General features: G+C 39.6%; 1 protein-coding gene across 2 annotated transcripts in view; it reads right to left on the reverse strand.

The window, feature by feature from the left end:
• Positions 1-13,583, reverse strand: part of LOC126198971 (juvenile hormone esterase-like) — a 214,940-nt gene that overhangs the window by 81,408 nt on the left and 119,949 nt on the right. The window contains exon 4 of one of the 2 annotated variants that reach the window (XM_049935629.1): positions 8,927-9,112. The exons of the other annotated variant lie outside the window; for it this stretch is intronic. Within the exon in view, the coding sequence (XP_049791586.1) occupies positions 8,927-9,112 (186 nt within the window). The remainder of the gene's footprint in view (positions 1-8,926; positions 9,113-13,583) is intronic. 2 annotated transcript variants of the gene reach the window in all.

The raw sequence follows: 13,583 nt of genomic DNA on the forward strand, positions 1-13,583 counted from the left end.
GTCCCAAATAATGCTACCCATTTAAGAGAGATCTTAATACTACTGATCAGCTGTGAATAGTATGTCAATTGAATACATAAATACTATGCGCATAATTTCAGTGAATAATACTTTTATTCTACTGTTCTGTGTAAAATGTTCTCTGTAAAGCGAATGACTTCTGATGATTTGTAATTAGGCAACGAATTTCAATGTAAAACGAATGACTTCTGATGATTTGTAATTAAGCAATCAATTTCAATGTTATCTGTAAAACGAATGACTTCTGATGATTTGTAATTAGGCAATGAATTTCAATGTAAAACGAATGACTTCTGATGATTTGTAATTAAGCAATCAATTTCAATGTTATCTGTAAAACGAATGACTTCTGATGATTTGTAATTAAGCAATCAATTTCAATGTTATCTGTAAAACGAATGACTTCTGATGATTTGTAATTAGGCAACGAATTTCAATGTAAAACGAATGACTTCTGATGATTTGTAATTAAGCAACGAATTTCAATGTTATCTGTAAAACGAATGATTTCTATGATTTATAATTAGGCAATGAGTACCAATGTTGTCAGTAAAACGCCAAGCAATGAACATTATTCTGTAATACTACATAAATGGTACAGAAATGTTCAATAACTGGGCAATGAATGCCGCAAACTACTAATGTAATTTTCAGTGAAGACTAGTATGTGACTTAATGTCCTTCACCTTCTGGCCTAACTACCCTGAATTACTGCAATATCCATTTGTCCTGTATATCCTCATGATCATGGAGCACTATATTTGGTTTTTGCACTAATTCCACGTTGGTGTGCCTTGTAAGAGCGTGGTGTTGACACGACATGCTGTCCACCACCGTGAGCGATGAAGACGTTATTATGGTCCCACTGTTTGGTGTGCCTGATGTACTGCCAAAATGATAACACGGAATATTACTACGACATTTCAGTGTCTTGGCTACGCTGATAAACACTTCTGGGAAAAGAACTTCAGTTTGTCTCACTTGGTGTTGTACTTCTGTGGAAAGATATGGACTTTCAGTGCAGCTGCGTGCAACCTAAGTGCTACAACCATGACGCAATCCTTCCTATTCCTTTCCTAATTCTTGTAAAATGAAAAAGTCATATACAATGCGTGTGCATTTCGTTTCATTTGTTAATCAGTTGTCCTGAAATTACTAAAGACTTCTATAGTGCATGTGGACTTTATTACACTCCTTGATTTGTTTGTTTGTTGTAGAAAAATGCTAGAGAGTATTACAGTGTGTGTGCACTTTTGCCATTTGTTAATATGTTTTGTACTTAACTTCAGTGATTGTACACTTCATGCCATTTGTACTCATTACATATACATTTGTGATTCCCTGATATGTTCACTACTTCAGTGTGTGTGCACTTTTGTCATTTGTCAATATGATTTGTACTCATTAGGTTTATTTGTCATAAAAATATTAGAGAGTTTTACAGTACGTGTGCACTTTATGCCATTTGTACTCATTATGTATACATTTTGATTTGCTGATATGTTCTGAACTGCAGTGCATGTGCACTTATGTCACTTGTCAACATGATTTTTTTGTGAAGATGCTAAAGAGTTTTTCAGTGTGTGCACTTATGTCATATGTTCTGTACTCATTGTCATTGTCTGAAATGTTTTGTACTTGGTGCATGTGCACCACATTTAATTCATGTTCTACATATGAATATTCTGTGAATCGTAAAAGTTAATTAGTTACAAAAAATTTGTTGCTCATGGCAAGTCCAAATGACTCACCATCGCTGCCAAATTTTTGCCCCCCCCCCCCCCCCCAGTGGAGGGTTATGAAACGCGTATGTACTCGGTAGCAGCGATGGCGAGGCATGACAGAATCTCTGACCAGAGAGTTATTTATCGTTGCTAGTCTGCGCTTGACCGCGCGAGAGTTCAGTGCAGTTGCATGTAGGGAGTCGGTAGTTGCAGTTGCGAGGCAGTTGTTGTACGTAGCGAGTCGCGAGAGCATGTAGTAGCGCGCGAGAGTCAGTCGCAGTTGTGTGTGAGGAGTCGGCGGGCGTCGACATGGGGCTCTGGTCAAGGTTCGGAACGAGGTATATTTTTTAAATAAGGTAATGAAGCAGCATTGCGCTCATCTGATAATGTAATGTATCTTAACAGTAATTAATTTGTTCAAGAATCGCCCCAATAATAATTTTGTTCTGAAAGCAATTTTTTAAGAAAATAATCATTACAATTGAAACAATACTTCCTATGCTTTTCCTGCCAGAATCAATTTATCAGATTTGCACAGGGCCTAAGGTCATCGCAGATGACCTTATAAAATTTATCAGGTTGATCATAACGTTAATTTTGTGGGGACTTAATATTTTTGCACATTGTTATTATCATTGAGTTTTACTACTGTGGGAAGCTAACATTTGGTACTATTTGCAATTCTTATTCAATTCTTTTCATTTTCATATTTTTGTGGGAAGGTTACACTAGGTTCTATACCCATTAACATTTAATTATTATCTTTTCAAAATTCTCCAAAGAAATTACATTAACATTATATTATTGTCCTTTTTTTCAAAATTCTCCAGTGAAATTAAACTAATATATATCTTATTTTCAAAATTTTCCGGGGAAGTTAGAAGCTGCTTTATAGTTCTTGAGCATATTTTCGTTAAGTTGCAGCGACAGAACGAAAATACCCTCAAGAACTAATGGCGGTAATTTTAAAAGAAATAATTCTTACAGATAAGACTGAAGGTGCACCGAAGAATATTCACAAGAATATGTTAATGGAACTCCTTGGTATTTCACATAACAGATTACGGAAAGTCTATCAGTTGTTATTTCAGAATACTATCCCTGAAGGCACCTGGAGAACAACAGCAGTTTCAGTGGTGTTCCTGGAAATAATAGTTTACGAATCGTTTATCATAGTCTAAAACTTGAAATTGGAGACACCCATTACGGCAGAAAACACAAAAAATATTTGGATGTTGGTTTAAATGTCACAAAACTTCATGAGATATTCACTAATAGCAACTCTGACTTCAAAAAATATAGCCAAGTACTCTTTCCACTATTAATTAAAATAATCAGCAACCAGTTCCAGAAGAGAAATTTTATTTCCTTTATCGGTTTCAGGCACCTAGTGCCGTTCTTCAGAAGACGATAACTACCGCATTATTTGCGAGTGGCAAAAATAAACATGCATTTAACAAATTGCTGTGGTCATGTGGTTCATAGTTCCAGTACAAAAATGGTTTAAGGAGGCTAACCAACAAGTGCAAACATCATGCCAGAACTGGAGGTAATCAGCTTTGCTGTTAGATCCATTTCTGTCATAATGTTTGCACTTGGTGTTTGACTTCCTTATACAATTTTTGTACAGGCACTAAGAACCTCATCACCACAGCACTATACTGAAAACATAGTATTTTTTACACTCACAAATAACTCGATAATTATAACCTTCTGAAGAAGAGTATGAAGTGCCTGAAACCGGAAAGGAAATAAAATTTCTCTTCTGCAGCTGGTTGCTGATTATTTCAGTTAAAAGAAAGATAGTTGCACAAGATAGATGAAATACACTGACGGAAAAAACCACAAGCCAAGGAGGAGCTATGCCACATAAACGAAAATTGGTAATCGGGTTTCTACGTCTGATAGATGATGTCTCCAGAATGAGATTTTCACTCTGCAGCGGAGAGTGCACTGATGTGAAACTTCCAGGCAGATTAAAACTGTGTGCCGGACCGACACTCGAACTCGAGACCTTTGCATTTCGCGGGCAAGTGCTCTACCAACTGAGCTACCCAAGCACGACTCACGCCCCGTCCTCACAGCTCTACTTTATGTGTGTGTGTGTGTGTGTGTGTGTGTGTGTGTATGTATGTAGAAATACAGTCAAATATATATAAATATACAGTCATATATATGTGACGTTATTGTTTCACTTGGTTTCTAGATTATGTTGAAGATGTACAAATACAACTTGGGAGTAATGATTACATGCTTATTTTAAATCAGCAGCCATAGTAGTTCTTGGGAAATGATAAACTTGTCAGTTGGTCTAGGGATGAGAATTCTCTGATGGCGAACTTAGTTATACCTCTTCTGTGATATAAGGTAAGAGAATGTGGGCAATGCACATAAAGATATGATCGCTAACAATTTGTTGGTCATAACGATTAACGACATCTTTTCAAGTTCTGAACGGCTATTAATCCATTTTTCTAAAGCATCAGCATGAGTCATAGCTTTTAAATTTCCAAAGATATGAAGATTGGTTGTGAAAACCTGCATTTCTAGAGAAGATTTAAATTTTGTGTACATGAGGCAGTGACTAGTGGTTACTCAGTACTTAGAATTTACTCCATAGTTAGAACATGAAGGTAAAAATCCACTTTTATGACTACTATGATGTATCAGAGAGAGTTGGTGTACAGCACTTCAATTCTTACTTTAATGTTTTGACTGATAGTGCTTTGTTGAAGGAGACTTATCAACTCTCTTCGAGAGACTGTGAATGAAAATACAAATTAGCCATCAAGTTCACCAAAAAAGGTTTATAAAAAATTAAAGTGAACGCTGAAGTTTGCATGTTGAGTGACGCAGTGGCTGCTAAAATTGAGACACTCGTTGCTTGTGGCACAGTACTGCCACCTGCTAGTGATACTGCAGACGTTTAACAAAAAGTTGACGATATTTATGGAACTTTGTTGCAAGTTATTCAGAAAATTTGAAGATATTAATGGCATTGGAACGAAGCATATAATCCAGGAAATTTACACATTCTAATGGGAAAGGTTTTTCTCTAGTATTAAATAATAAACAAAGCGAAAATAATCCCAAAAGATAAGAAAGGTAGTACTAAAGATGTACAGAACTCGCATTATCAGCCATCTGTCCGTAGTTTTTACTAGAATTTTTACTTCCAGGTCGAGCACTACACTTGATGTGGTTCAACCCACTGAGCTACCTGTGTTCCGTCCAGCTTGTAGTAAAATTGATCATATCCTCACTCTACGCAAACAATTAGCAGAACAAATGAGTGCCATCTTCTTCTTTGCTTGCCTTTATTGATTTTGAACAGACATTCGGTTCGATCAGTCACTCAGCTGTTTCTGAGGCTCTAACAGAAAAAGAAATAGAACATGGTTATATTAAGGACTTATACAACATATGCAAAACCTTCACAGCGTTTGTGAATGTTGTTGAGGAAACAAATGAATTTCCCATTTAAAATGTTGTAAAACAAAGTGACTCTATACCTCCAAAACTATTTTCAGTAGTTCTAGAAAAAGCAATGTCTGAATTGCAAAATAATATCCCTGATATTGTTCAGTTTCTAAATAGAAAGACTTCAGACGTTAGTTAGCAAATTTGTATTATTCTTATCTGAAGTGGTCTAAAAAGAAATATGATAAAACCAAGACCATGATGAATAAATGGACACCACAGGGACGTATACCTGGAAATAATCACAGAATATGTCTGTCTGGGTCAACTTGAAGTATGAAAGGCTACCTAAAAACAGGAACAGTCAACGCACTAAATTAGGGTGACAAGCTTATGGAAGATACTCTTCAGGTTTGAATTCTAAGATATCGGTTGAGCTGAAGGAAACAGTTTTTGACCAGTCTATACTGCCAATAATAACTTATGGCTGTGAGACAAGGACATTAAATGAGTTCATTGTTAGAAAACTAATAGTAACCCAAAGTGGAATGGAAAGATCAATGCCGGGCTACGCGAAGAAACAGGGAAAGAGAGCAGTTGATATCAGACGTACAAAAGATCAGTAGCTTAGTGGAAGGAGTGAATGCCTTGCAACAACAGTGGGCTGGTCATTTCGCTCGAATAAAAGACGGTAGACGGTCAAATGAAGTACTAGCTTTGAGTTCAGCTTACCAAAAGAACAGAAGGGACAGACCTAAGAAAGAAGCCAGACTAAATGGCAACGGAAAGCTCAAGATTGGCAGATAAGGAAGGATCTGCTTGCATCCTAGTCAACTCAAACAGGTCACATCACCAAGTGATCGAACTGGCTGACACCGACGATGATGACGACGATATTGATGATGATAGAGCCTTCTAAGCAAACCGTTAGCCATTAAAATTTCAACATGCAACAACCGTCAAGCGCTACATGTTTCGGTATGCAAGTGATTGTACACTGAATGACGAAAATCATGGGATAGCGATATGTGCATATACAGATGGTGCTAGTATCGCATGCGCAACGTATAAAAAGGCAGCGCAATAGCGAAGATGTCATTCGTACTACTGCGATTCAAGTGAAAAGGTGTCCGACGTGTTCATGGCCGCACGATGGGAATTAACAGACTTTGAACGCAGAATGGTAGGTGGACCTAGACGCATGGGACATTTCGAAAATCATTAAGGAATCCAATATTCGGAGGTCTACAGTGTCAAGAGTGAGCAGAGAATACTAAATTTCAGACATTACCACTCACCACGAACAATGCAGTCCCGACGGCCTTCACTTAACGACCGAGAGCAGCGGCGTTTGATTAGTGTTGTCAGCCCTAACAGGCAAGCAAAACCGTGTGAAATAACAGGCAGAAATCAATATGGGACGTACAATGAACGTATGCGTTAGGACAGTGTGGCGAAACTGGCATTAATGGTCTATGGCAGCAGATGACCGACGCGAGTGCCTTTGGTAAAAGCACGACATCGCCTGCAGCGCCTCTCCTGGGTTGTGCCTTGGACGACTGGAAAACCGTGGCCTGGAAAGATGAGTCCTGTTTTAATTGGTAAGAGCTGATGGTTGTGTTCGAGTGTGGCGCAGATCCCACGAAGTCGAGTTATCAACAAGGCAAAGTGCAAACTGGTGGTGGTTCCATAATGGTGTGGGTTGCGTTTACATGGAATGGACTGGGCCTCTGGTCCAACTAAACTGATCATTGACTGGAAATTGTTATGTTCGGCTACTTGGAGATCATTTGCAGCCATTCATGGACAATAGTAATTTGAAAGTTGAACTTTTGGCAATGGGATTCCTAATCATTTGAGGAGAGAAAGATTTCTGGTATTGCCTTTTGTTATTTTTCTGCTCCCTACAATACAGTCACAATATTCCGGACTACTGGAAGCGCTTTGGCTTAGTTAACACCAGAACACTATTTGATATACAATATACACTACTGGCCATTAAAATTGCTGCACCACGAAGATGACGTGCTACAGACGCGAAATTTAACCGACAGGAAGAAGATGCTGTGATATACAAATGATTAGCTTTTCAGAGCATTCACACAAGGTTGGAGCCGGTAGCGACACCTGCAGCGTGCTGACATGAGGAAAGTTTCCAAACGATTTCTCATACACAAACAGCAGTTGACCGGCGTTGCCTGGTGAAACATTGTTGTGATGCCTCGTGTAAGGAGGAGAAATGCGTACCATCACGTTCCCGACTTTGATAAAGGTCGGATTGTAGCCTACCGCGATTGCGGTTTATTATATCGCGACATTGCTGCTCGCGTTGGTCGAGATCCAATGACTGTTAGCAGAATATGGAGTCGGTGGGTTCAGAAGGGTAATACGGAATGCCGTGCTGGATCCCAACGGCCTCGTATCACTAGCAGTCGAGAGGACAGGCATCTTATCAGCATGGCTGTAACGGATCGTGCAACCACGTATCGATCCCTGAGTCAACAGATGGGGACGTTTGCAAGACAACAACCATCTGCACGAACAGTTCGACGACGTTTGCAGCAGCATGGACTATCAGCTCGGAGACCAGGGCTGCAGTTACACTTGACGCTGCATCATAGACAGGAGCGCCTGCAATGATGTACTCGACGACGAACCTGGGTGCACGAATGGGAAAACGTCATTTTTTCGGATGAATACAGGGTCTGTTTACAGCATCATGATGGTCGCATCCGTGTTTGGCGACATCGCGGTGAACGCATATTGGAAGCGTGTATTCGTCATCGCCATACTGGCGTATCATCCGGCACGATGGTATGGGGTGCCATTGGTTGCACGTCTCGGCCACCTCTTCTACGCATTGACGGCACTTTGAACAGTGGACGTTACATTTCAGATGTGTTACGACCCGTGACTCTACCCTTCATTCGATCCCTGCGAAAGCCTACATTTCAGCAGGATAATGCACGACCGCATGTTGCAGGTCCTGTACGGGCGTTTCTGGATACAGAAAATGTTCGAGTGCTGTCCTGGCCAGCACGTTCTCCAGATCTCTCACCAACTGAAAACGTCTGGTCAATGGTGGCCGAGCAACTGGCTCGTCACAATACGCCAGTCACTACTCTTGATGAACTGTGGTGTCGTGTTGAAACTGCATGGGCAGTTGTACCTGTGCACGCCATCCAAGCTCTGTTTGGCTCAATGCCCAGGAGTATCGAGGCAGTTATTACGGCCAGAGGTGGTTGTTCTGGTTACTGATTTCTCAGGATCTATGCACCCAAATTGCGTGAAAATGTAATCACATGTCAGTTCTAGTATAATATATTTGTCCAATGAATACCCGTTTATCACCTGCATTTCTTCTTGGTGTAGCAATTTGAACTCTGAAATTCAGGACGAAGTGCATAACAAATTCGGGAAACAGATCTGCAATCACGCTAATCTAGCTAAGTCAAGTACTCCACATGAACACCGATAGCATGATTAAAATTATTACGTCACTCGTTTGAGAGCTCAAACACAAACCTAAATAGAGTAAAGAAGTGGTTGGAGATTCAAAGATGAGGTTAAAGAGAAGAAGATGCACTGCATAGAAACATCCTTATAAAAACAAAGACAGGAACTATGAAAAACAAAGAGAGAATGATATAAATTCCGTCAAATGAAGTGATATATTTTCTTTTCGTATCTTGTTTCGGAGTACTACAGTTCTTGATTGATTACATCTGGCTTATAGGCCTGATAGCTCAGGAAGTACTCACCCTTGGTGGCCGGCGAGAGGAAGAGATGTGACGTGGAGCCGCCACCCGCACTTTCCCCAAATATGACAACGCTGCTAGGATCTCCGCCGAAGGCTGCGATGTTCCTCTGCACCCACTGTAGCGCCAGCACCTGGTCCTTGAAACCCGCATTGCCCGGGATGTCGTCGTTCAACAGGCTCAGGAAACCTGCGACATGCCGACAAGATGTAAATTCTCCACACACACAAACTGTCAGATGTCAACTGCCGTGTTCACTCGGCATACAAGTCACTTAACTTCCATTGTCTAATTTTTCTGCTCTGAAACAAGAAAAAACACTATCCATCATAACAGACAGAACTGAACAGGATACTAATTATAGCGGTTCTGTAATCCGTATTTTGAGGATGGCTCTTTAATTTTATTATTTACTGTACTCAGAGTCATCAATATAAAAAAAAATGGTTCAAATGGTTCTGAGCACTATGGGACTCAACATCTGAGGTCATCAGTCCCCTAGAACGTAGAACTAATTAAACCTAACTAACCTAAGGACATCACACACATCCATGCCCGAGGCAGGACTCGAACCTGCGACCGTAGCGGTCGCGCGGTTCCAGAATGAAACGCCTAGAACCACTTGGCCACACTGCCCGGCGTCATCAATATCAATTTCCTAAAGCCGTTCCCTAGAGTACAAAGTGAAATGTGAACTTTTAGAAACAAGTGGTTAGACTTATTGCTTTGTACAAGCCATTGAACTTTTAAATGTAGTTTCAGTTTTCGGTCAAGAAAGGGAACAGTGTACTCCTTCGTGTATGGGACGCTTCGCCAGGCGTCACTGTTCTACGGACGAAAAAGTCAAAGAAATCATGATTTGTTAATTTGTCTTTAAAGATTGATCAGTGTATGTTAAAACAAAATGCACGTCAAACCATATCTGAAAATACTACACAGTCATACTGAATGAATCCATACCCATTCTAGACCGTGTGTGGAGCAGTTCATTCAAGTGCTGGCAGAAACCTGAAGTTACATGCAAGTCTTTCATGTCAAAATGGAATAAAATGTATCTACTTGGGTATTCTAGTAAATTATACTACTGCCCTTAGATAGATGAAAGATGTTATTACTGTTAATATTATTATCTGACATAGAAGGTAAGGTGTTAAAAAAGTTAGAAAATTTTGCTACACAACAGAACTCTAAGGTACTACTCAGATATACACATTACAGTGAGAAACATAACAGATGATAAATGTTTTCTTTCAGCACCAAGGCTGCTGGTACAATGTATGGCCGTTAAATTATTTGGCTCTTGGTTGTCTAAAGGAGGGAAGTTCCACTTGCACTCTAGTTCAACTCAAGTTCAAAGTTTCTGCTTTCAACACCAATGATTAATAACATATAGGAGGTGGGCGATCAATAACTATAGGCGACACACGAGATTGTGAGTAATGTTCTGTCTGGTTAGTAACATTGCACAGAGCGAGTACCTGAGTATATAGCCCAGCCGAAGATAGCATTAGTGTGAGTTTACCTTCCAGATTTACGCTATAGTGTTTTGCCAAATACTTCCTCTGATATCCACACTCTAAAGCTGAACACTATTACCAACTGAACAGAAAAAATCAGAGTTCCTTCGATTCATTGTAAATCGCTAAAGTTCATTGCTACCGCACGAAAATTTTGTTATGCCCGAAACTTGTGCTTTCGGACCGAATTGAACAAAGTTCAATGCTGCATCGTTCCAGTGTCTGTCTCTGTAACTTGTACTAAGATTTGCGAGTGAAATAATACGTGATTTCCACTCAGATAATCCGTGGTTGACACACTGTCCCTTGCTCAATATTCCTACTTCTGCTATGTATACTCGCATCCCCCACTCTGCCTCCGAATCTCGTAATTTTACTGCCCAGATTCCGAAAAATGAAGATCATAACTACTTCTTATAATACACATTAAAACTATTTGCACCACAGTGTACTACATCCACTAGAATCAATCACGGTTGTGTATGATGGTATTGTTTTGCATCAGTATTCATTTACTAAATTTATGTTGTCATGAGATAACTTGATTTTGATTAATTTAAAAATCATTAAAATTAAATATGAGCTCATTCATTTCCAAAGGATTTTTCCTGTTATTTTCACTGGGGTTGACCATTTGTTCCTAAGTTTAAAAATTCTTAACACTATTCCGTCCGGCGACACCACAGTGGTGTGCGCGAAATAGCGGTCAACGGCCGGCGACAACACAGTGGTGTCGTGAGCATAGTACCGCTCAATGGCCGGCGACAACACTTTAGTATCTTTTGCATTCTGTTGGTGTTTTGTTTAGGTAACGGTAAGTTACACACGTCAACAAGTACGTGTCCTTTCATCATGGCAGACGAAAGAGACGATACGATTATTTACGATGAATGCGCGGACGTATTGTCTGACGTTTCGGACGACTTGGCCGAGGGGGAAGAAGACATTGAATATAAAAAATATGAAGGTGAAGCAGAATCGTCGGAAGATAGTGAAATACGTCCAAGAAGAATTCGGCGAACGCTACGGTTGCCAACTCTTTCGGATGAATCAGAAGAAGACGACAGTGCACAGAGGTCAGACTTTGATTTACCGGGGACCAATAATAAATTTGAAGGATCTCCAGGTTCAAACATATTTCCCAAAGATACACAGTACGTCGAGGATATCGTAGAATTGTATATTGGGAACGATCTATTTGAATATATTAGCAACGAAACCAACAAGTACTACAGTCAAAATTGCAATAGAAAAAAGTGGATAAAAATGCCAAATTTGTCGACGTTACGGGACCCGAACTTAGAAAATGGTTTGGGCTTGCTATCCTTATGGAAATTGTAAAAAAAAGCAAGGACCGATGATTATTGGTCAACGAGTCCGTTCGCAAAACGACGTCCCGCAACCGATTCAGACAAATATTATCATTTTTACGTTTTTCCGACAACAACAATAAACCGGATAATGCCGACAGGCTTTTCAAAGTGCAGTTCGTAATTGATTATTTTTCCAAATAGTTTAAAGAAACCTTTAATCCAAGTCAAAACATCTCAACTGATGAGGAAATGATACTGTGGAGTGGGCGGTTAAATTTTAAAGCTTACATTCCGTCGAAAATTACGAAATATGGCATACTCATTCGGATTCTGTGTGATGTCGAGCACGGGATACATTTCCTCATTCAAGATATGTAGCGGTGCTGGACAGCCTTTAGCAAAAATAGTGATAGAACTATTGACACCTTCTTATGAAAAGTGGCGTCACCTCTACATGGATAATTATTATAACAATGTAGAACTTGCAGAGAAGTTACTTGAAAAGAAAATTCGAGTTTGTGGAACGATACGGCAAAATATAGGATTTCCGGAAAAATTAAAGTGCGTAAAAGTCAATGTGTTTGAAGCTTGTCATTAACGGAAAGGTGAAGTACTCTCACAGGTATGTAGAGCTTCGAAAACTAAAACGATACGAATGATCGCTACAGTACATAATGCCACTTCGAGTGACACTCAAAGAAAATGTAGAAAAACCAACTGCGCAATAGAAAAACCCGAAAGTGTATCAGACTACAACAAATACATGAAAGGAGTGGATCGGGCAGACCAATATTTGAGTTGTTACCCCATATACAGAAAAACTATAAAATGGTCAAAAAAGGTTTGCATGTCCCTCTTTAATTGCGCATTATTCAATGCATTTCGTACATGGCACTATTTTAATACAGACAACAAGAGTCTCCGATTTCACGATTTTTTATTGAAAGTGTCTGATTCGTGGATAAAAGACCATGTACCTGCTTCTGAGCAAAACTTGGGGGTTGTCACGACATCGCGTACCAGCTAATACTTATTTCCGAAACGAATAAACGAAAACGAAGGAACTGCCTCGTATGTTCCAAAAACAAAAAAGGAGAACAACAAACTTAATGTGCAAGTCTTGTGTAAAATTTGCGGTGCATCTTGGAGACTGTTTTGCTGCATATCATACGAAAGAGAAGTACTAAGTACCAAAGACAATACAAATAAACAAATATATGAAACAAACACAATTTCTATTTATTTACGTATGTATATCTTCGAAATTTTATGAATGTAGGGGAACAGGGTTGTGAACGTATGAGAACCAACGACGAGATTAATAAAACTTAACAATTTATAATCTCCCGATAATGTCAAGAACGGCCGGCGACAAGCCAAGTGATCCGAACTAGCGCTGCCGGCGCCAAGCGAATACATCTGTACGAGACGTGCGGACCTCAAAGTGTTAATTTTCAAATCAATTATATCTAAGACTTACAGTCGATTAATTCTATGAAACACACATCACCTAGTTTTCAATAGATATATAGTGTTTACTATTATCTACGACGACCTACAATTTCCTGTCGTAATGAGTTATTAGTTTACTCTAATGTCAGATACTTAATTATACTTACAACTATGTAAAATAAATACTTGAATTTTGTTGTGTCGTTGTTGTTGTGGTCTTCAGCCGGAATATTGGTTTGATGCAGCTCTCTATGCTACTCTGTCCTGTGCAAGCCTCTTCATCTCTAAATAACTACTGCAACCTACATCTTCCTGAATCTGCCTGCTGTATAGATCTCTTGGTCTCCCCCCCCCCCCCCCCACCACACACACTTCCCT

The sequence above is a fragment of the Schistocerca nitens genome, chromosome 8 (genome assembly GCF_023898315.1).
Source record: "Schistocerca nitens isolate TAMUIC-IGC-003100 chromosome 8, iqSchNite1.1, whole genome shotgun sequence".
In the NCBI taxonomy this organism is placed as follows: domain Eukaryota; kingdom Metazoa; phylum Arthropoda; class Insecta; order Orthoptera; family Acrididae; genus Schistocerca; species Schistocerca nitens.